Source organism: Plodia interpunctella, chromosome 11 (assembly GCF_027563975.2).
Source record: "Plodia interpunctella isolate USDA-ARS_2022_Savannah chromosome 11, ilPloInte3.2, whole genome shotgun sequence".
NCBI lineage: Eukaryota > Metazoa > Arthropoda > Insecta > Lepidoptera > Pyralidae > Plodia > Plodia interpunctella.
Genome location: NC_071304.1, coordinates 708575 through 732588, shown reverse-complemented (window position 1 = coordinate 732588; position 24014 = coordinate 708575). Strand labels below are relative to the sequence as shown.

General features: G+C 37.2%; 2 protein-coding genes across 2 annotated transcripts in view; both read left to right on the top strand.

The window, feature by feature from the left end:
- The first annotated feature begins 496 nt into the window (after nt 1-496).
- Nucleotides 497-15920, top strand: LOC128673687 (transmembrane channel-like protein 3). Its single transcript, XM_053751710.2, has 16 exons — nt 497-640; nt 2156-2287; nt 3572-3725; nt 4196-4343; nt 5288-5533; nt 6133-6278; nt 7042-7192; nt 8038-8149; nt 9231-9354; nt 9604-9718; nt 10518-10627; nt 10887-11076; nt 11789-11883; nt 12258-12416; nt 13736-13869; nt 14727-15920. Exons 2-16 carry the CDS (start codon nt 2164-2166, stop codon nt 15008-15010), a joined length of 2292 nt encoding a protein of 763 aa, XP_053607685.1. The 5' UTR covers nt 497-640; nt 2156-2163; the 3' UTR covers nt 15011-15920.
- A 1712-nt stretch (nt 15921-17632) lies between these two features.
- Nucleotides 17633-24014, top strand: part of Dnah3 (dynein, axonemal, heavy chain 3) — a 62055-nt gene continuing 55673 nt past the window's right edge. Inside the window, exons 1-11 of the mRNA XM_053751562.1 lie at nt 17633-17718; nt 18303-18499; nt 19132-19245; nt 19547-19744; nt 20072-20213; nt 20304-20442; nt 20932-21107; nt 21234-21437; nt 21940-22176; nt 22758-22845; nt 23740-23947. Coding sequence (XP_053607537.1) covers nt 18316-18499; nt 19132-19245; nt 19547-19744; nt 20072-20213; nt 20304-20442; nt 20932-21107; nt 21234-21437; nt 21940-22176; nt 22758-22845; nt 23740-23947 — 1690 coding nt within the window. The 5' untranslated portion in view covers nt 17633-17718; nt 18303-18315. The remainder of the gene's footprint in view (nt 17719-18302; nt 18500-19131; nt 19246-19546; nt 19745-20071; nt 20214-20303; nt 20443-20931; nt 21108-21233; nt 21438-21939; nt 22177-22757; nt 22846-23739; nt 23948-24014) is intronic.

The window sequence follows — 24014 nt, the reverse complement described above, 5'->3', positions numbered from 1 at the left end:
CAGACAGATCAAATACGACGAGAAATGAGATTTCCATATAAATGTGTACATAAGGAAATAATAGGAATCGTTTTCACCATATACATATATATGACTTTAATTTGAAAACTAAAACTAACTAAAAACTGTGGCTAATATATGTTTTGATACTATAGCACTTTTGAAATTGAGAGAAAAAGGCAAGACATATTTTAGTTTAGAATATGTTTTTTATGAATAACAACGTTAATTTTTGAGGCATAGTCGAACTGGGCTCGTATTTGTCTTTAAGCCCAGATTTCAGTCAAAAAACTCCAGGATATGTCAAATGAGCCAAAACCTCGACATTTTTAGACATAATCTGGACTTCTTGGACGTAACCCTGGGCTGGTTTTGTATATATATATATATTGTAGCTAAAAAAATATTCATCAACACTTCGCCGTTTGTCAATGTCATCACCACCAGTCAAGCATCAATGTTTTGGCTAACGATGGAGTCATGAAATTAAAAAAATAAAAGCATCAATGTCATGTCATCATAACAATTTGTCTTAACATTTGTCGACTTTGTTTATTTATTATTTAATTTTTTAATAATTTCTTTCCTGTTCTATTTTTTATTAAATTATTTTACTAGTTTTCTTTATATATTATTTTAGGTAAGTTGATTATGTTTTAAAAAATCGCACATATTAATTTATTATACAGATTTCTATTCTCTGGATGGCAAAATGCTCGTACATCGCATAGTATGTATCAGGGATGTAATAGAGGTAGTTTTTTGGAAGTCGAAGTTCCATAACATCCCTGGTATATGCCTATGCGATGTACGAGTGTTATACATCATCTCATCTCTGCATTTGAACATTAACGATTCAATATATATATATATATTATATATATATATTATATATATATATATTATATATATATATTATATATATATATATATATTATATATATATATATTATAATCAACACTCGGATCACAATCATTACCTGTTTTGATATCGGCATTTCTTCTCAGTAGTGGTCGTTCCGAAATGTTCTATCCATGAATCGTCTACTGAGAAGAAATGCCAATAACATCTCGTTTCTCATATATTTTAATGTAAGTTATATATATATATATATATATATATATATGACGCATAGGTCAGCCATCGCGTAGCTCAACCATAATAGAGGGAACCTCACGACCCGGCCCACCTTCACTATTTCATCAAAATTACACATGATCTTTTTGAACTTAATTTTAGGTGTGTGGATCCTGCCCTAGATTTGAGTAAGACTACTCCACATCCTCTTGCGGATGTCTTATGAAGCGACTAAGGTATAAGAACCGCCTTGACGGCTGATCAACAACAACAGCATTCACAACTATGGTTCACATTAGTCAGGTGGCCGGTTAAAACATAGGTGTATCTTCGAATTTTTAAAGTCTTATTTTTATATGGATTAAATATGGCTTTGGAGCATCAGGGCCGAGTATGAACACACAATGATGAGATGAAATTTGAATGTATGTTAAGCTAGAAGTAACAAACATCATGTTTTTAAGCTTGTATAATAAAGGCCTTAGAATTGTATATTATTTTATAACGTAATATAAGTTGATATAATAAATATATTTGTAATAAAATTTACAAGTTTACAAAAAACATGATTGTTCATTTCCCATGGCCTTCTTCACATTTCTCTGTGTTTGATTCAAACAAAAGCGATCAATCATATTTTCTTGATTATATTTGTCATTGACTAATGTTGGCACGAAACCATGAAATTGAGATGCGGTTTCATAATTTTTTTGTAACAACTTCATTTTGTCTTATCAATGAAAATTAATAGTTTTTGAAAAATATTAAATTCTTTATGTAATTTGTTTTTATGCAAGTATAGAGATACTTTATCAATCAATAATCATAATGACAGTAATATCACTTTAATGTGATATATCTAAGTAAATTTACAATGTATTTAAATATATTATTAGCGTTTTATTTAGATTGTAAATTTACATTGTAAATATTTTTTGGAATTCATCCTTTTTTAAGAACCAAATTTCTGACAAAAACGATTTCAAACACCAATACTGACGCAATTGGCATCACGCAAAATTTTGTAACAGTTATTCAAAATTATTTTGGTTTCAATGAAATAATTACTTGTTCTAGAACACAATATGGAGGACATAGAAGTAGAAACAGAAGAGAAAGCTCCGAGCATGCGACGCACCGTGACGCTGAGGAGCAACGCCGCGCGACAGGTCGCAGTCAACTTCATGCCGTCCCGACAACTGCCCTATAGTGAGTTACTCTCTCGCATTTTCGAGTGATCCCTGCCTTAGGGGCTGTGACGCCGCAAAACCCGGGGTCAACGTAAAAAATAAACCTTACCTTTTTAAAGATTTCTATGTGTTTTTACAACCGACCGCCTGCCTGATATCAAACCACGGCCGTTGTTGCCGATCAGCCAATTTTCCCTTGGATTTGAACCTGCAACTTTTTTGTAAACGAGGTAGTTTTGTATAATTACACAACTGGACTATGAATGCAGTGTTTAATTTCCAATGAAAACAATCAAGTTACGTTTGTAAGTTATTAGTATTACAGATGTAGTAACTTCCTTAATTGTGTTAGCTCTCATTAACTTGTGAGTCAGTCGATCAATTCTCAGTACGCGCGTTCAGTGTATCTCCTGTTTACTTAAAAACAAAACGTAAAAACGCATTTCATAATTACGTTAAAAAAAAGAGAATCGTGTGACCTTTATAAATTAAGGTGGCCAGTATTCTAGTTATTCTTTTAAAAAATAAACTGTGTTTACGACGACCAGAATATTTAAAAAAGCAATTTAAAACCATATGTGTGTGTAATAAGAAACCTCCAAAGTGTTTAAACCAATTTAATCAGCTTTTAATTATTATCTAAGTTGTTCTTAGTGTATTTTAATTCAATTTATGGTTTAGTGATATTCCCAGACCTTCGTTTTATAAATTGTCTATAAAAATTACACATATTTCCCTGCCGTAAATTGATCAGCATCAATTATGTTTCATACTAGAAGTCGTAGATTGCAACGTGTATCAGATCAGTCAGATGTCGAGCTGCAGGAGATGGAAACTGGTTGGTATTTGTATAACAACCAATTTATTAAATGAATAATTATGTAATTTCTGTGGTCGGTGAGAGATGCCCAAGTATTGTCGCTATTTATGAGATAAAAATGCTTCAGCATTTGTATATAAGCTTTTTAAGTTTTATTTTTAATGTCTTTCCTATCTTTTTGAGAGATCTCTCTAAAGATAGCCATCCGAATGAGTCATCATTGTTTGATATCCTTCATTTTCGGGCGTTACTGGATGCATTCGTAGCTATGACGCTGCTGCGAATCTTAATTACCTCGCTTAACTATTTTGCCTGCCCGACGTCAACCCTTTTCCAGGCTATGTGTACCTTAGTCTCCCTGTACGTCAACCACGAAGTGGTCCTTTTTTAGGGCGGAACCATAAGCCATTGTTTGAATTGATATTTATTTATTAACTTCTTCTCTCTTAAGTTTAGTAAATGCGTCTCTAATCTGTGTTACAGACACTCTTCGCCTTAGACGCAGCAACTCCGAACACAATGCGTTACTCGAAGAATCATCAGAGCCGCACACGCAGCAGGCCGACATCATTGTGCGGGAGATGGAGCAGCATCAGAGACTGATGGAGGATAACCCTGTCTCCGAGGAGCTCAGGAGGTCAGTAGACTTTGAAAAGAGTTAGTTTTTGTAGATTATCCCACTTCTGACATACCATATCACATTGTGCTTAACTATCCCACTTCTGACGTTCCATATCGCATTATGGAAACTTAAGTGAATAATGAATGAAAATTTAAGATTTTATTGGAAAATTAGACCATCACTGGCAATTTGTCACGTCTAACTTTGTATGTTACATGATTAGAATAAAAATTGGAATACATACATACACATTATGTAGAAATCCCGTAATAAGTAGATATAGTGAATATAATAATAGCACTCAATGATTTTTTTTTGCTCTCATAAATATTAAACAATGAGCCGGTCGAAATTAGTATAGAGACAAACAAAAATCTTATTCTTTCAAAATAAATTATTTTTCAGAGTGTTTGTATACTTTGGCAGGTTTAAAAAAATCTATACAAGAAAAAATATCGAAGCAAACTCCTAATGAAACTTTTCAGGGAAGCGCTACGCGACCTTCCCCAAGGCCTGACGATGAAGAGACATGTCCGCGCCAAACTTTCTGCTTCCGTCAGCCTCCGCTCCAAACGACGGCCCATCTCCATGTGGAAGAGAATGAAGTATAGGCTCAGCTTCGGTTTTAAAAAGGTGAGATATCTTCTTCATATTTAAGACTGCCCGGGGCATCGCCCCCGTGGGAATTTCGAGATAAAATATAGCCTATAGCAATTTTGGATAATGTACCTTTGTAATGGTGAAATAATTTTTGAAATCGGTTCGGTAGTTTCGTAGATTACCCGCCTCAAACGTACCAACCCACAAACGTTTCTCTCTTTATAATAATAGTATTTAAGATAGATTAGTCCCAATTAATAATATTATAAATGCGAAAGTATGTGTGTTTGTTTTCCTTCAGGTTTTATGTGCTCAACCAATCATCTTGAAATTTCACATATATACAAGTTAAGATTATAGAGACTTTTCATATAGGTAAAAATATCATTATCCGTTGGAATTTCACGCGGGCGAACCCGTGGATAAAGCTGGTAGAATATATATCAAGATCAGCGATTTTAATCGAGGTGTTTATGAACACACGAATGTTTTACTACGAATACTTACGAATATATATAGAATAGAATATAAATAAGTTTATTAAAAAAACTACAGACACACAAATAATAACCGAAAAAAGAAAATTAAGATAAAAAAAAAAAACATGGTTAAGTACAAATAGTGATTATGGGTGTGTGTGCTGCAGTAATCTAAACAGGCCACCACTCAGTGCTGTTATTACTCTAGGAGCAATATATTGTTTTTCAGTTGGAGCCTTTACTATCAACTATGAATAACAAAGTTAAGACTATAACTAAATTTATTTATTTTTTATTTCAAATTCATAGACGAAGTTTTTAAATTACGCTCTCGAGCTTAAAATGTAATGTCAGGCGGCTTACATACCATCATAATGTTACAAATATGAAGTGAAAAAGTCTTATTCACCATTGTTAACACATTAGCCCCGGGCGAAGCTGGGGTGGGCCGCTAGTTAACCATAAATAGGGTTATGCGCAGATGTCTGTTGTTGTCAGGCGCACGAGCGCATGCGCACGCTGGTGTTCTCAGTGGAGCTCTGGTACGAGGCGATACGCAACATCGAGGGCCACTTCGGCTCCGCTGTCGGCTCCTACTTCTACTTCCTACGATACCTGTTCCTGTTGAATCTGGTGTTCTGTGTGGCGGTGGTCAGTTTCGTGGTGATACCCCAGTCTATGCACGATCGTGCGGAGAATGTCACTATGGGACCAGTTACCTTCTTGGATTTCATCAGCGGGAAGGTAAGGCATTGAGGAGTCCTTGTTTTGCGGTTTAATTTTTTTATAGCCTGTTTAAGTGTCCCACTGCTGGGCAAAGGCCTCTCTTTTCTGCTTCCATGGATCTCTATCGGGTGCAATATGATGCCACCCCCGCAGAAATTCGGTTTAATATTCATTAGATCTCTCACTATACAAAGTAATGAGGCGCCAAAAGGATTCGAATCTGGGTCCTTTAGATACACAGGCGAGCGTCTTAACCACTGGACCACTAAGCTAAGTAGTTTGTAGCTTTAGTAAATATTATTTTCAAGAGAAAGACAAAGATTATTTGCAAAAACATGAGTTTACATTTTTTTACAAACTTAATCCAACATGTCTCACCGTCCACGGGTATGCAAATTTAAATCAGGAGAGCATGCTGTCATCCCACAAAACAAAATCGAACAAATAAAAGTAACTAAATTAAATTACATTTATCGGAGTCTATCATTAAAAAATTGCTTTAGAATATGACCTGAGCAAGTCCGTGTGAAGGTCTAATTTGGGAATAAATTATTTGATTTCGCACTATCACCGTTATTGAGTGGTGTGGACATTAAAATGGTTGATGATGTCCACAGGGTAGCTTTGGAGACTCCCTGCTGATGTATGGCCACTACCACCACGGCGCCGTAGCCGCGGGCCCTCTGCCCTATAATATGCCGTTCGCTTACTTCTTCACCATGCTCTGCCTGTATCTGATCTTCTTCGCCGTCTTGTGTATCAGGTATTTTAAGCGTAATCTTCAAGTTCTTCTTTCTTATCAAGGGTGTTAATGCATTTTATTCAAGCTGCCGAAAGGAATATGACATGACTTTTACCGCTTTCTAGTGACTATTAGTAGTAACACACTCAAAGTCAACCAGTGTGCAGGTTTCCTCACGATGTTTTCCTTTCACCGGAAGTAAGTGGTGGTCTATTAAAACTACTATACGTGAGTCAGATTGGTATACAAATTCATATGGCATAAGCAGGATTGGAAACTGAGACGTTTCGGCGTAGGGCGTCTGGACCACCACCGCTTCATTTGTCTTCTTTGCTGTGTTGGTCCTTATCAGGTAACCACATTATATAATTGATTTCTGCCGTTTCGGTCCTGTTTCATTTAAATTAGAATGTTCTAGAAGCTTTTCAAGGCCACCTGTAGGCCCGGACACGTACTTGCTTACACAGCATATGCGATTGTTCGTCGGCGACCGGACCCCTTACTGCCTCAGTCACTCGTAGCGATCTGAATGTAATGTAATACATAGTTATTTTATAGGGAGAAAGACATCCTAACTAATAAAGTTTGTTTTTTTCTTGTGTTAACTCTTCACGCTCCAGCTACTCAACCAATCTTCTTGAATTTTTTCAAATGTAGTTTGAAGTATGGAGAAATACCTTTCATCCCAGAAAAAAAAACTGTTCCCGTGGGAACTGGAACTGTTAACGCGAGCGAATCCGCGGGCAAAAGCTAGTGATACTATATGTATGTTATTTATTTGTAGGACAGCATACTCGTATCGGCGTAACTTCATCTCGACGTCGGACGGCGTGAGCCACGTGTTCGCCAACAAAGTGTTCTGCGGCTGGGACTTCGGCATCGTCTGCGACAGTGCTGCCGCCCTCAGCGCCACCAGCATATATTACGAGTTCAAGGTATATACAGAAACGTGTCAAAATATATATATATATATATATATATATATATATATATATATATATATATATATATATATATATATATATATATATATATATATATAATATTTTTTTTATGTTGCTAGATAAATAGATTTTTACAGCCGTGGTCGGAGCCGATGAGAGATTTAAATTTGATTTTTGCTCTTGGTTCTCGTATATTTTTAATTTTAAATAAAAATATCTATAATCGAAAATTACTATTTTGCATCGTTTGTATCGATTAAATTCGACACAACTGGGGGCTTACCACCATCTCTTAACGCGATCCACTCTACGACATAAACTGAACTGCATCGCAAATTCGTACCATCGACTTAACTTTTTTGTATGAATGCGATTCATTTTAGGTGCCTTAATTTAACTGAGTTGCTTTAGAATCGTTCTGTAAAAGTTGATGGTAGGCCTGGTGGACCGGTTTTGATGAAATTTGTCACAAAGATAAATTAGAATTTCAAGACTAATATTAGCCTTTTATCGATATTCCATGCGGAGGGATTCGCGGGCGTAGGTACATCATTATTTCAAGGTGATCACTTACCATCAGACGAGCCACATATGTTTACTTGCTTAGTAGTATTCTTACATATTATAAAACAAAGTTCGCTGCCGCGTCTGTCTGTTTGTCTGTTCGGAATAAACTCAAAAACTACTGCACGGATTTTCTTGTGGTTTACATCAACGTATTGTGATATTCCCGAGGTAGGTTTAGTATGTTATATAATTTAATGTTTTTACCCGAGCGCAGCCGGGACGGGCCACTAGTACAAAACATAAAAAAAATGGCACACTTGCTTAATCAGGAGCTGTTAAACGAGCAGAACAAGAAGCAAGTGTCGTCTTCGTTTTGGATCCGTGTCGCGCAGACCTCGGCCAACGTCATCGTCACCGCTATAGTACTGGCTGGTATTGGAGGTCAGTCTGTCAGTCAGGGTGCAGTCATTCAATAAAACTAGTTCTAATGTCGGTCTAGTAGGCACAGAGTATTTGGCACCGCTGGTGTTTCAGCGTCCATAGGCTGCGGTGACCACTTAACATCCGGTGGGCCGTATGCTCGTTTTTCTGCCTGATATGTTAAAAAGTACAGGGTTTTTTTTTTGAGATTTTAAATGCGAAGTTATTTAACTTTATTTAATGAACTAGTTTTTTTTACCGCGGCTGTCAATTTCCCACCGGAGTAGTTATTTCTCCGGGATGAAGGGTATGTTCTTCTCCGTACTTCAAACTACATGTATGCAAAATTTCACGATGTATGGTTGATTAGATAATGCGTGAAGAGTTAACAAACAAACATACTTTTATATTTATATATAATATTAGTTAGGATTGATTTATTAGTCTATAAATTACAAGCTGAAAAATAAAATTTTACTAAAACTAATATAATCGAGTGAGGTTTCAAAATGATGGGTTTTGAAAATGAATCATGAAAACGTAATACTATTCTTGTTTGACCACAATAGGTCAAACATATTTGTTTGAAAAAAAAAAAACTTCATTAAATGACATTAAACTGCATGGACAATATTACAAAAATATCACTACCAGTCAATCATTAGACCAAACAGCTGTCTTTCTTTTCAATATTAGTAAAATTGTTTATTTGTTTCTAATAATTATATTAGAAACAAATAAACAATTTTTCAAATATTATCTACGAATATATAAGACCTATATATAAGACCTATATTTGTTAATTGGAGAAAAGGCTGCGGTGAAGTTTGTTGCGCCGCTTCTTCTTCACCTGCGCTTTGGAAGCCGGCAGTAGACTTAGTTTAAGTAATTTTTTTGACGTCAATAAGTGATGTAATATCATCCTAAATTGAATAAAGAATTTTGAATTTGAAAATTTGAAGGCTTTTCTACTTATTTGGTTTTATTATCAACGAAGTTTTATGTAAATTGAATAAAGAATTTTGAATTTGAATTTGAATTTCTGTTTAGCTGCAATGTGTAATAAATACACACATTAAAATTGTATTTAATTATTGTTTAGGCCTGTTACATCGCATCTGGCTGCTGCTCACTCTGGAGAAGGATCGTCACTGGGAGATATACACATCACTGCTGGTCACGTCAGTGGTGACCGTGTGTCCGCTGCTGCTAACTCTAGTGGTCAGGTACGTACACACATACATACAAACATATAGGTATGCCTATATGTTTTAGGGTGTTTCTCTCTTCATACATTTTCCACAAGTTAGGTATTTAATTTTGTATACAACAGCTGATTTTTTTTTCGCGTTTTCGGAGTTATTCCCGTATTAAAAGTTGTTCCGAATCATGGACTGAGCGTGCAGACAAAATATTGCCAATGTATAAAACAGTCACCCTGTATGTAACAGACAAACTTCGTTCTTGATTCTCAGATTAGAATTCTACCGCCCCCGCACCGCCACCTACGTGACGCTGGCTCGCAATTGGCTGCTTGACATCGGTGTCGTCACGGTTCTGTTCTTCTATTGGGCGAAGTCGGGGCACACTGTGAGTTCATATACATCTCTCTCATGTGAACTGCATTCTCGGCTGTAGCGCCTGGAAAAATAATAAAAATCCCCAATACTTTGATTGGGGCTGTGATTTTACGGCCGGCCGCCTGCGTTACGTTATTTATAGAGTATATTAAATTATAGTTTTACTGTATCTTCCACCGCTTCTAGTTCTCTGCTAGTTTTCGTAGTTAATATTTGCGCTTTTTTCCAGTGATTAATACGTCAGGTTATAATCGTAGTAAATACGGTTACCATAAATAGGATAAAGAAGAATAGGGTAGATGACAAGGTATGCATTATTGTTACAGTCCATCATTCATAGACTGGAACAAAGATGCTGGATCATTATATTGGAAAGGCCATGATTTAAAAAAATATTTAAAATAAAAACTTAATAATTATAAAAAGCTAAAATTTTGAAACAACTTTTTTAAAGAAGACATTACTCAATCGTGACGTCACGTTGAAGTATCCATAAGTCCAAAATTGTGTGATTCTATTTTTGTCACATCTTTGAAAGTATTGTTATTAACATAGTATATTTTTTACTGGTGTTTCGAATAATATGTCAACTACCCTATTTTCGTGCTTTTCCTACAGCTTCTGCACAATGCACATTTAAAACTTGGTTAAAGAAAACAATCGCTTACTTAATTTGATTCTACTTACATACACATAGGTCATAACAATTACTCCACGTTCGCGCGGGTGTAAAAAAAGCTCGCGAAAATGCGCCCGTTCGAACTAGGGCTTACAAATGTGGATTTAGTCGTGAATTTATTTGTTTTTAGTGCTGGGAGACGAGTTTCGGACAGGAGTCCTACCGGCTGGTGCTCCTCGACGCTTTGTTTTCTTTGTTTGTGTTGCCCGCCGTTGAGTTCCTTAGAGCCTTGCTTTATAAGTAAGTTACGTTTAGTTATAAGATTTGAGACATTTAAAAATAAAAAATATAAAAATATTTTTTATTCAGATGATCAAAGATCCGAATATATTAGTAACAATTTGACTTAATACATTGTTAATAAATATTAATGCCAGTCACGCGCATAAACTGTTTGACAGCACCAAATTTTATTTTTCTACAAAGACAATTTTTTTTTCAAAGATTTTTTTTTTTCAAAAACAATCTTTTTGTTCATCACTATTATGCATTTTCCCAGATTGTATCCCAAAACAGGTGCCCCAGAGTTCAACATTGCGTACAACTCCCTTACTCTGCTCTACAACCAGTGCGTGGTCTGGTTCGGGGCGTTGTTCTCCCCCCTACTGGTGGCCGCAGTCGCCGCTAAGCTGTTGGTGCTGTTTTATGTGAAACGAGGAACGTTGAGGGCCTGCCAGCCGGCCAGGAAGGTGGGTATCTTTCCATTCATCCGCCTTCCTCCGTAGCTTTCTGGTCCTGGATTCGTCGTTTCCGGATCGTGAGGTTCCCTCTATAATGGTTGAGCTACGCGATGGCTGACCCATGCGTCAACTTGTGAATGGCTGCCAGAGGGGTCATCTCGTTTCTCATATATTTTTTGTGTAAGTTAATTGTGTTTCACATCGATATATATATTTAATCAGCACTCGGATCACAATCATAACCTGTTTTGATATACTTTTTGACTATGTACATTATGTACTTTGAGAAACAATAATGGTAAGCCCTTCTGGCATGATAGGGACCAACACTGTTCAAATGAGTTTCTTTCGGCATTTATTCTCAGCAGTGGTTGTTCCGAAATGCTAGTAGTTTGTAGCTTGTGAAAGAAATAACTATGTAATATAAAAATTGACGTAAAAAAGTGTCTGTGAAGGTCTAATTTTTGAATAAATAATTTTAATTTGAATTCGATTCCCAGCAAGCAAGTATTTGTATCTGTGATCAAAAATATTTGTCTGAGGTTCTGGGTGTGTTGTGCCCGAAGGGAAGAGGGGGAAGGGGGGCGGCGGCACTCCTATCATTCAATAGGACTCGTAATGAGCTAAATGAAATAGGAAGATTGGAAAATAAAATCAATTACTACAAATACAGTATTATTATTATTATTATTAGTTAAACAGTATTATTATTTCTGTCCAGGTGTGGCGCGCTGCGCAAACGCAAACTGTGCTCTATATGTTGGTCACTCTGTCTCTCTTCTCCACTCTCTTCGTTATTGGCTCAGTCTTCTTGGGGTAAGTGACGTTATATCACACAAATATTATGTATACTTTCCTGTAAATAAGTAAATATGATAAAACATTTAACTTTACTTTTACTTCTTTAGCCCGTAATTGGAAAAATACTTTGTGTGTTTTTTCATACAAACTTTCACCCCCTATTTCATTCACTATTTTTGGGTTCATTTTTAGAACAAAATGAAGCTATATGCTTGCTAAGACGTGAAAGCGTAACAGACAGATCATTAATAATATATAATATCATAATAATTCCCATTTATAATATTAGCATATGGATTGATATCAACAATTAAGTCTTATATACTACCATCTGTTTACTATTAATTTCACAGTTTAATGAAGACAATAATTGGTCTTTTATTCACCAGAATGCCGTCACAACACTGTGGGCCGTTCCGCTCCTACTCGTACGTGTATGCGGTGCTAAGTGAGGGGGTCTTGCGTCTCTCTCACCACAGTACTGCCAACTCGGTGCTCTCTTTCTTAACGAGACCGGGCGTCATTGCGTTCCTAATGCTGTTTTTGTGGTAAATATTGCATTTAATTTATTTATTTTGAGTCGTGTTATTCTTTTCTTGTTAGAAACCATATTGGATCGAGAGTTGAGAAAGAGCAGGGGTACACAAACCAGACAAATATAACATTTTTGACACAAGCTTTTATTGTCGTTGGTGAGATCTTGTTTTGTCTTCAACACGTGACAAAAATAATATGCGTTCATTACTGCACGCTGAGGAATATTACATAATTTCGGCTGAATCTACTTCAAAATTTGTGTTGCCGAATTGAAAATTGAGTTGCACGATTCCACCCAAACATAGTATCGTCTAAATATTGAAAGTTAAACACTTAATAAAAATAATTTGTAGCTTATACAGGAGTAGGTTTCTGTTTAAAATGAACTGGTATTCAAGAGGTAAATACTGTTAAATTCGTAATTGATATGAAATAAATTTATTATGTCAGCTTTTTATTTTATATAAAACTATAGTAAACCGAAGCGGTGGTGGTGTAATGGTTAAGACGCCCGCCTGTGGATCTAAAGGTCCCAGGTTCGAATCCTACTGCTGCCACATGAGTTTGTATACCATTCTGACTCATATATAGTAGTTTTCATCGACCACCACTTGCTTCCGGCGAAGGAAAACATCGTGACGAAACCTGCACACTGGTTGATTATTATTAACTGTGATTATTAGTGTGAAATGGAGAAGGCAATGGCAAACCACTCCATTAATAATGCCAAGAAAGTTGTGTGTGTTTCATTCCACGTAATGACCACGACCCTCAGCCATGAGGAATACGACTGTGAAGATGATAGTAAACCACGTGGCCCAGTCAGTCAGCCGCAAACCTCCCTTAAGTTCGGTCCATAATTTTTGTATCTTTTGTATCTTAAAATACCGTGTGTGTAGTGATTAAAATACTTTCTGTTTAGCAGTAGTTTTGTGTTTTTATTAAAAAAGACCCACGGAGTGCCGTCCTAACAATACGTAGACGTCACTCTCAAGTTTCAGTCTTGTGTCTGTCTTATAAATTTCTGAAATTTATCAGTCGGTGTGTGAAATTGATTTGGCAATAGAAAACCATTCATATTGCCCAAGTGGTAGTGTGTGTTACATTCCACATTCCACACAATGAGCAGGAATCAAACATGAGGAATAAGTCTATAAGAAGACACGCTTTATAATTTAAAGTGTTTATTTATATTTAATCTGTGGTTTAGTATCCCCACATGGGCAAAGTAAAAAATTAAAAAAATTACTAGGGCTCTTCCCAGTAGTGGGATACAATATTAAGAAGTGTACTTTTAGTATAAGATATTTTCTATTTTTTTTATTTCCAGCGTGGCGGTATACTACATGCGGGCGCGCGCCAAAGCTCAACGGTCCATGGTGGCCATACTGCGGAACATGCTGGTGCTTCAGGCTAAGGATAAAGATTTCCTTCTTGCTGCCATCGCTAAGGTCTCCAACGGTGGTGAGTTGCGTTTGGCGTCACATAGTTTTCCCGGCAGCTTCTTCAGCCATTGATCGTCGGTGCCCACGCTCCGCTTTCCTACTTTTTCGTTACCACTTTGCACAGTATCCTCATTAATTTCCGCTGAGACGTTATATATAATTAAGTAAATTAACTAAAAACTAAAAAAGCTAAAAACTTAACGTTTAAACGTGAAGGTATTGACCAACAAACTAACTCGATAAAAATTAATTTTATCCGTTACTTAACAAATAATAGAATAATTTTGTGTCGTAGCCTGTATGCTTTTCCTACAGATAATATGTGTGGTATTGCTGTTTGTTATCACTACATAATATAGTAAAGTCGCTTTCGGCTGTCTGTCCCTGTGTATGCTCCGATCTTTAACTGCGCAACGGATTTTGATGCGAGTTTTATTAAAGTGCTATTCCTCATCATCATATCGAGTGCGTTATTGCTAACACTGGTGTCAGTTTTCTTTCAAGTCGCTTAAAGGCATCTGACATTACTTTTATGACTACTTACCGCCATACATACATATACTGGCAGGTAGTCGCATACACATTATTGTTATTATTCCTGAGGAAGATGATAGGGACCAACACTGTTCAAATGAGTTTCTTTCGGCATTTCTTCTCAGCAGTGGTCGTTCCGAAATGACAGTAGTAAAAGTTTGTAATAAGTAGTAAAAGTGCCTAGTTCCTAAAAATAAAGTAAAATAAAAGCGAGAAGAAGAGAGTTACGCACTTTACTTTTTGAAAAATAATCGATGCCACACTTTAGATTTCATAAAATACACACAAATCATTTAATGTAACTTTATTAACTTAATTCACTGTTATTATTTACGTTACCAGAATGGCTGTACAGCCCAAAGCCTGAAGACGGGGAATGTCCGGACAGTCACACATTCAAGTACTTGCGCGAGGTCCGCAAGCCCTCCAACTCCGCGTTCCACTTCGACGCCTCGCGGCTCAGCCACGACAGACCCCGGTCTTACGTCCACGACAGGCCTATGTCCAGCTACGACAAGGGCAAGACTCAGGAAGATGGCGACACGGACAGCTCATTCAGTTGGCAGGGCTCGAGCAATTATTTGAACCAGAAAGGGGAGGAGAGCGGTGAGAAAAAATGGATATAGTCCCAAAAACATTTGACACGCTCGCTGCAAGAAAACTCGCCTGGCGTGTTGCAAACTGCCTCGTGACACGCTTGGAGAGTTTTCAATAGAAACGGACGTATTTGCAAAGTCAAATAGGCAATATTGTCACGACATCTTTGCGACGCACATGTTTCAAATTAGCTTAATTTGTAGTCAATATTTTTCTATATTCTTATATCAAAGATCGATCGAAATTATAATCTATGGTCACAATAATATTACAGGTGTTTTTGCTATGATAAATATATCTAGAATAGTTTTTACAATTATTATAAAGTCAATTATTATAAATACCTCTGAATATTTCGCCTATAGGCAATGTTCTGAAAATTATCTGCTCTCAACAAGTTTTTCATTTAAATTTGTATACGTTGTAATTAATTGTTGATCTTGTGGATATCTCCCGAATATAGTTATAAGGACGTGCATATAGCAATACATGCATTTACATTTAACTATTTGTCACGTGAAATAAGTTAAATATATATACATAGAGGCTTTTTGAGATTTCCTTACATATTGTATAGTAATGTATGTCAAATATATAATTGCCAAAAAATAAATCAATATTATTTTAGTAACTTGTGGAATAGTCTTAAGTGAATTCAAACAAAGCATTTACTGGTTTCCCAACGAGTGTCCCAGTTATTTTGTATAACATCAATTGCGAATGATTTTAATGATATTTGGGCTTTACACGACAACCCAAAAATGAGAGTGTAAAGTTTTTATTTAAAAATATAAAAAGAAAACCACAAGCTCGCTATCGCGTCGCGTATACCTTCAGTTTGTGATTTTTATACCAAATTTATCCTCAGGGTAAGATAGGAAGGTATTTATTCAAAGGATTGCAAACATACATATAACATACAGGAAAAAAAAAACAAAAGTGGATTATGAACTAAAGGCCGCGACTTTGTACGCGTTTTTATTACGTGATAAAAAGTAGCCTATGTAACTCCTACACATTTTTATTAATAAGTTTATATATAAAATACCCATCTCATGTTTATGGCTGTATCTCAATACGTTTGTCAAGACTGTTGACTGTTGAAATTATTGAAAATGTATTATTTATGATCTCTGTATATGCTTTATCAAAAGGTGCTATTGTGATGCCAACACGTAATTCGTAAGTTTAATGATCATGACTTCCAATATTGTAGCACATTTTATACATATATATATATATATAAATTGTATTTTTGTATGTTTAATCAATGAATAAATCAATTTGTATCGTATTCCGTTGTATTTTTGTCCTTTGCTAGTAGTACGCGACGTCTTTTCCTTTTGTGTTTGGAAAAGTTAGTCAAGCAATGTTGCGGATTCTCATATACCTAACAATAATCTGGCACTATTTCAGAAATCCAACCACGCAATTCACGAAAATCTGAATCATCAACAAGAAATCCTGTTTATATTAATAAATTATAGAATAATAAGTCTTGAATTGCCTCAATCAGTTACAGCGTCGTACAAATACACTGCAACCATAGATAAAATGAATATATTTATTTTATCTATGACCACACACACACACCTATAGATATAGTATACACACTTATCAGAGCGCGGATAGTTCATCATAACTAAACACAACGATCTGGCCAAGCCAAAATAATAATCGGAAGGTTGGTCGTTGTAAATTTAGGGCACACTATGAGTGACAAATTATATACTGACGCTCTGTCCCGTTCCTTCTCGTGAATTTCTAATACGCGTATCTATTGTCTGAGTGAAACGAATGATTCAGATGCAGTTTCTTTTATCTATGAGATGCAGTATCACGGCTTTATTCCTACGTGGTAAAAGTCAACGCCAATATTTTAAGCTGTAAATTCAAATCATTTATTCAGAAATTAGACCTTCACAGGCACTTTTTCTCGTCAATTTTTATATTTATAGTTATTTCTCACAAGCTACAAACTACTGGCATTTCGGAACGACCACTGATGAGAAGAAATGCCGAGAGAAACTCATTTGAACAGTGTTGGTCCCTATCATGCCAGATCGGCTTACCATTATTGTTTCTTACAATGTTTTTTCTAATAATATATAAAAGTACATAATGTACATAGTCAAAAGGTATATCAAAACAGGTTATATATATATATCGATGTGTTTCACATCGATATATTATTATCGACACATAGATAATTACCTTACATAAAAATATATGAGAAACGAGATGACCAGTTTGTATAAAGCAAAAGATGACACGGAGACAACGAATATTAGATTATTTGTCTACGAATTACACCATGGCATGGTATGGTTCCTGAACCACAATTCGCGAATTGTGGTTTAGGAACCATAGTACTAACAAATAAATGCGATTTTCTAGCCATATTTTAAAAGTGGCGATCGGAATTGGCTTGGTCTACCACTCTTGGCGGCCATGAAGCTACGGGTAAAACTCGAGCGGTTTTTTGTTCCAAAGTATTGTTATTCTTATCATCGGTAGCCCAACCTCTTAAATAGTAACAAGCTTGCAAGCTGTAGTCATGAAGTTTATCAAAAACTATTATGAGACTGGCTAGACAACAAATGGCATTGTTTACAAGCAACGAAGAAAATAATTGGGTCGCTATGGCAACGCGTCGTTCAGGCGTCACTCATATCAAATGATGAATTTCAACAAGTGTGTGCTTTTTTTGTAAATAAAAGTTCTTTATTTCGTTAAAGTAAGTAAATTAATTTATTTTTGAAGCCTACTACGTCTTTTTTATATTTGTAAATTTTACGAGAATATTTGGGTCATGATATTTGTGTCACCAGTAACGAACATAGTCCAGTAACTAAGTCATCATAATATCCATCCACACAAACAAACTTTCACGTTCATGGTATTAGTTACATAATAGAATAGAAATAGGTTCAATAAAACGCTACAAACACACACATAACATACAGGAAAAAAAAAAACAAAAAGTGCATTCTGAACTAAAGGTCGCGTAGGTACGTACTTTGTACGCGTTTTTATTACGTGATAAACAGTAGCCTATGTAACTCCTACAGTTCTAGTCTATATATGTGTCAATTTCATTGAAATCCATTTATTCCTTATTATCGATATTGATGTCGTTAAAAATATACATAGATATTCTAGGAGAGCTTTTGCCCATCACTGTGACATAAATCTGAAATAAAAGATTTTTAAAATATATAAATAGCTTATCTGATACTGAAAATAATAAAAACAATTGAACAACAAAAGGATCGTATTCCAATCAGAGTTCGCAGGAACTAAAATTTAATTTTATCATAGACAGACCCTAAAAATGGCTAGCGGCGACGGCAAGAAGGTGAAACCATCGACGTCGAGAGGGAAGCGTTGTCCGCCAAGGTTCACAGGGCCCCCGCGCACCCAGCCCTCACTGCCGACACTCAGACGAGCGGGGTATGATGACGAAGTGGACCGGGACAGCGAGCTGCTGCGGGCGGCTAATAACTTCTATCCTGAGGGTAATATGTGTATTCTAGTTAGTCAATTAGAATAGGTATGTATTAGGAGTTTATTAGTCGTCGATATAAGAAGGGAGGCGTTGTTTGCCGGGATTCACGTGGACTGCCGACACTCAAACGAATGGGTATGCTGACGTAGTGAACAGAGAGAGATCATGAGTGTTACTTGAGTTGGGCGACTAAGTCAAAAGCGAATTATGACTAGGTAGTAAAGTTCCAAAGCGGTGGTCGTATAATGGTTAAGACGCCCGTCTGTGGATCGAAAGATCCCATGTTCGAATACTAACTCGTGCCACTGAGTTTGTATACCAATCTGACTCATGTATAGTAGTTTTCATAGACCACCACTTGCTTCCGGTGAAGGAAAACATCGTGACGAAACCTGCACACTGGTTGATTATTAACATGTGTGTGAAATGGAAAAGGCAATGGCAAACCACTCCATTAATAGTGCCAAGGAAGAGTTGTTGTGTGTGTTTCATTCCACATAATGACCATGACCCTCAGACATGAGGAAATACGACTATGAATAAGTCCAATAGTTTGAAGATGTCTAAGTAGTATAAACATGTCATCCTCATCTCCAAATCGGAATACATAAATAAGCTGTGATTTTGAGTAATTTTGAACAGGAGAAAGCGAAGGTGGCTGCAGCGAGTTTCCTCCTCTGATGCTGCGGAAGTCTTGGACCATGGGAGTTCCTTACAGAGACGGCTTCGATCATGCCAAGCCAGTCGACTCGATCGGTATGGGTCACAGTTTTTACAAGTTTTTATTTAGTTTCACTGGTATTAAAAAAAGTTATTTATGCGCCGGACATGATTTTTTTGTCCTGCGTTGAATGTAACAAGATCTTGAAGCTTGTAGCTCCGTAAGTATGGAAAAGTACATCCATTGGGAAAGTAAACCGCATGCTCAAGTTGACTGATCGGGAAAATAGATGGATCGTTTCGAAGGGTAGCTTAAGACTCCTGACGTCATCCTGACGCGGGTATACGCGAGGATGAGAGAAAGAGAGAGAGAGATATTTGATTTAAAAAATAACAGGTAACTGCTACACTCCGGCGAGCAAGATCATGCGTCTGATCAACATGCCGCCGAAGCGCCGCAAGCCGCCAAACCTGTACGGGCCCATCGGACCGAACGGAGAGCTGCAGTTCCCCCCTCTCAAGTCCTACGAGGAGAGGGAAAGAGAGAGGTTGGAGGAGATAAAGGAGCAAGAGAAGAAGAACCGACTGCCTAAAGGTATTTATCTAAAGTTATGTGATTCCTGTTTCGCTTAGTATGTTTGAACCATAGATTTAGTACAACTGATGATACTCTTGTCTAAGTGACAAATCTGTGTTTAGGCAGAGAAAATCCCGGGGCGTAGCTAGTAATTATATAAATATATCATGTTAACGTATAAAACTTATTTTGAAAGAAAAGTTTGCCACGGGCAGCACATTATATAGCCTATAGATCTGTAGACTGGTTAGTCAAACTGAATACATTCCACATCTTTGATCTACAACTTCTGGTGTTCAGTTATAGAGGAAATGGGACTATTAAATGAAACACGTTAACTACTAGGTTTGGTCCGTCTGGACGACCTGGTGTCAGGAGAGTACAATAGGAGAAAGGCTGCAGAAGTTGAGGCTAAGAGGCAGAGAAGAGAGAAGAAAATGAGGGAGAAAGAGGAAGCCGAGAGGGCTGCTGCGGAGGCACTGAAAAGGTATTATTTAATTGGGTTGATACATGTAAATTACACATATTTGGTTTTAGCGCTAGTGTGCGTGTTTGCCAATATTGATTTGTTTGTCAGACACTTAGAGAGGCTGGAGTTCGAGCTGCCCCGCGACCCTGACCAGCAGAAGCTGGAGATGCTGCAGGTGACGGAGGAGGAGCACTACCGGTACATACACCCCAAGGACCTGGAGCGGATCGAGTACTACTTGAACGTGGTGAGAATCCATCCATTTCCTTCATCCATTCATTTCCTTGCCAACTGACCAAGCACGAAAATTTTTGCCGTAGGACCAAACTAAGCTGAACACGTAAAATTCTTGTTACCGTTAAGGTAAACGAATATAACCAGATGGATTATCATATTATCTCTATTATCACGCATATTTTTCGTGGGGTAGAGATTAGGGATTTCCACTTGTCACGATGTTGACAAATTTCAGTACCTTCCTCTGTATTAATTAATCTCTTCATGTCAGCTCTCCGGTTATGGTGCTCCGTTAAGTCGGGGACCGAGCTTAGAACCAGACGGCATATGACTTAGGTAGATTCCGCAAAAACTGGACAATTCAACACAGGACAGGATCGAATAGAAAGAATGTAGGGTTCTTTGCCCACCAGTGGGACGCCTGATGGCTCTGAATAATAATAAAGTATAAATTAAATTGAGTTGACTTAATGTGAAATGTAACGAATTATATTTGCAGGCACTAGTGGGAAACCATATCCCAGACTTCCCGTACTTCCTTTACAAGAGAGCTAAAACAGAAGTAGACAAGCAGACAGCCCACATCAAGAAAAGGCTTCTAATTCTTACTTACAACGCGTGTGTGAGACAATGCGAGTCTGAAATTAGGGCCTACTTTGTTGTAGCCATGAAGAGGTGAGTAATTAGGTATACATATATATATTTTTAGATATACATATGAGAGTATGGGTTTGGAACTGATGCACGCTCGACACGCTAGGCGTAAGTTATCACAACAGGCGTGTTAATTTTACCTTTCAGAAGCCTACTTTGCTACATCCTAGAGGACCCAGCAGAACAGAAGAGGCTGAAGATTGCCTTCGTGCCTCCGCTATGGCCTGCGCTAGTGGTCCGTGCCCCAATGCCGTGGCACACCGCGTACGTGCGCGCGCAGCAAGCCATGTCGTACCGGTATTACCACGGGAATGCGGTTATAAGGGAGCTGGTGCGACTGTGGCATGACAGGTATTCTTCTTCTTCTTTGCGGGTTGAGCTCTCCCACGATTATATTTTATTATTTCCCAGACTGGTTCATAGGTATGCAAGGTATTAAGGACATATGATAAAGTTTCCCCAAGTTTTTTTAACTGTTACATATTATTATCGCTTTTTATTCCTCTGTATCATGAAACAATTAAAGTAAGTTCTAACAATGAAAGTGTGCATGTTCAAATGGCTGCATCTTGAAGTCATTTTAGTAAAGATTTGTAACTAACAATACTTTTTGGAAATTTTTGAAACGTCTTCGTAAGAAGAGCTGAAGAGTAGTAGGTGTCGTATTTATTTACATAGGAATATGCCGTTAGATTCTTCGTCATTTAACCTGTATTCGCTTACTGCGGAGCATAGGATCTCAACATATTTACACTATTAAGTATGTTGTGTACTAACAAATAAATAAATATCTTCTCGCTGGTTCACTAAAGCCCCGATGAGAAGGTATTGTTGACTTGTTTCACCCCAACAGATACCAAAACATGTACATCTGTGACATGAACAAGATGCAAGAAGGGCTGCCCTTCCCGCAATACCCCTCGGAGTTCTCCGAGCGATTGAACAAACTCTGCCAGGAGACCAGGTCCGAGCTGATGGACAATTGGATAATAGACGTCGCTGACACCATGATTAAGATGAGGAAGCACTGGCAAGTTTATGTGGCGATGAAGCGGAAGGAGTCTACCTTCCAAGTTGAACACTTCTTTGCGTAAGTTCGTTTGTCAGATTTAAAGTAATTTATAATAACTTTATTTACCAATAAGATACAAAGGGTCGACTTAATGCTAAAAGCATTCTCTACTAGTTGACCTTCAGGATTTTTCCTTTTATCGAGTGTGTTATTGCTAACATTGGTGTCAGATTTTATGTAGGTGGCCTAAAGGCATCTGGCATGACGTTCACGACTACTTACCCGTCGGTAAGTAGTGGCAAGTAGTCGCATACACACTAGTGAACTGAATTGTCAACCAGTGTGCAGGTTACCTCACGATGTTTTAATGGGAAGCAAGTGGTGGTCAAAAAACTTCTTATCGGTATAAACTGTAATAGACGGAATAAATTGCAAATTTTGTGTATCAAGTTACGTAAGTAAAGTTATGGGGCGCACGAGACTTTTGTCCATCTCAGTCACAAACCATACGTGCGAAAGAGTTGAAACGAAATAGTCATGGGTCGTCTACTCGTATGTCTGTCACACACAAGATTTATGAATGAGACAGCTGGAAATTGCTTTACCCTGCGCACACCCATTTAAAAATATCATATTCATCTTTTTATATCTTGTTTCAGAACTCTTCATTCTCTGATGTCAAAGCAAGTTCGGGATCTGGTTGAAAGGAGCATCTTTCATTTTGCAGAGTACTTCTCTCGTCATTGGGTAATTTTGTTTGTGTTGCTTTGTTCTTCGGAAGTGTAATAAATGGACACTTTGATTTATTATGGAATTTTAAATAAGCCTCGACTTAACAAGCTCATCTCGGTTTGCGTTCCCCTAAAAAACATTTCTTTTTTTTCTCCAAAATCAAATCATTTATTCAGAAATTAGGCCTTCACAGGCACTTTTTCACGTCATATTCTAAATTAAATTATATTTACCAAAGCTACAAACTACTAACATTTCGGAACGACCACTGCTGAGAAGAAATGCCGAAAGAAACTCATTCAAACAGTGTTGGTCCCTATTATGCCAGAAGTGCTTACAATTTTTACAATATTACAATTTATGTATAATTTTTTATCAGTAATATAACAGTGTAAATACACAAGTAAGTCAAGTCAGTCAACATGGTCGAAAGGTATACTGAAACATGTAATGAGAGTCCAGATCCAGAGATTCAGAGGTCAATTTCGTTTAACAAAATTTAATAAGCTTAGATTTTAATTACATTTGACAAAACTTATGATTTATCATGGTGGATAGATGTAGGGGAAGAGGTAAGCCAAAAGGACGTGGTTGGATTATGTCCGGGAAGATATTTATGTCTCGATAGCTACTGAGCTATCGACAGGGGCGCGGGTTCACTTCCCGCTCGATTCCAGAATTTTTTCATATCATTATTATATTCAAAAATTAGTTAAAAAGCATGTGTGTGACATGTATAACCAAATCCATTTAAAAAGGTATTTATTGTTGGAGATATTGGGGGTGGCTGTGAGTTGACGTCAGACAGGCGGCCGGTAGTAAAATCACAGGCGAATCTTCAAAAGTTTTATCTTTAAGGCTGACCACGGTCATAGCTAAAAAACCGAAAAATACTATTGTCTAATTCAGGACGGCAACGCATACAGCGGCCCGTACCGGGACTACATGTTCATAAAGACGCCACTCCTGCGCATCAAGGTGGTGGGCCAGCCGGGCTCCACCAAGCTGGGGTTCGAGCCTACGCTGGACCAGATGCGCGCGCTCATCATCAAGTGGTTCCACACCATCATCAACGTCAACATGCAGCTGCCGAGCATCGACAGTATCATGTACCCTGGTGAGGAATAGCTATCATTATTATTATTTCTTCCCAGAAACGTATCTCCATTATCTAATGAATCTTT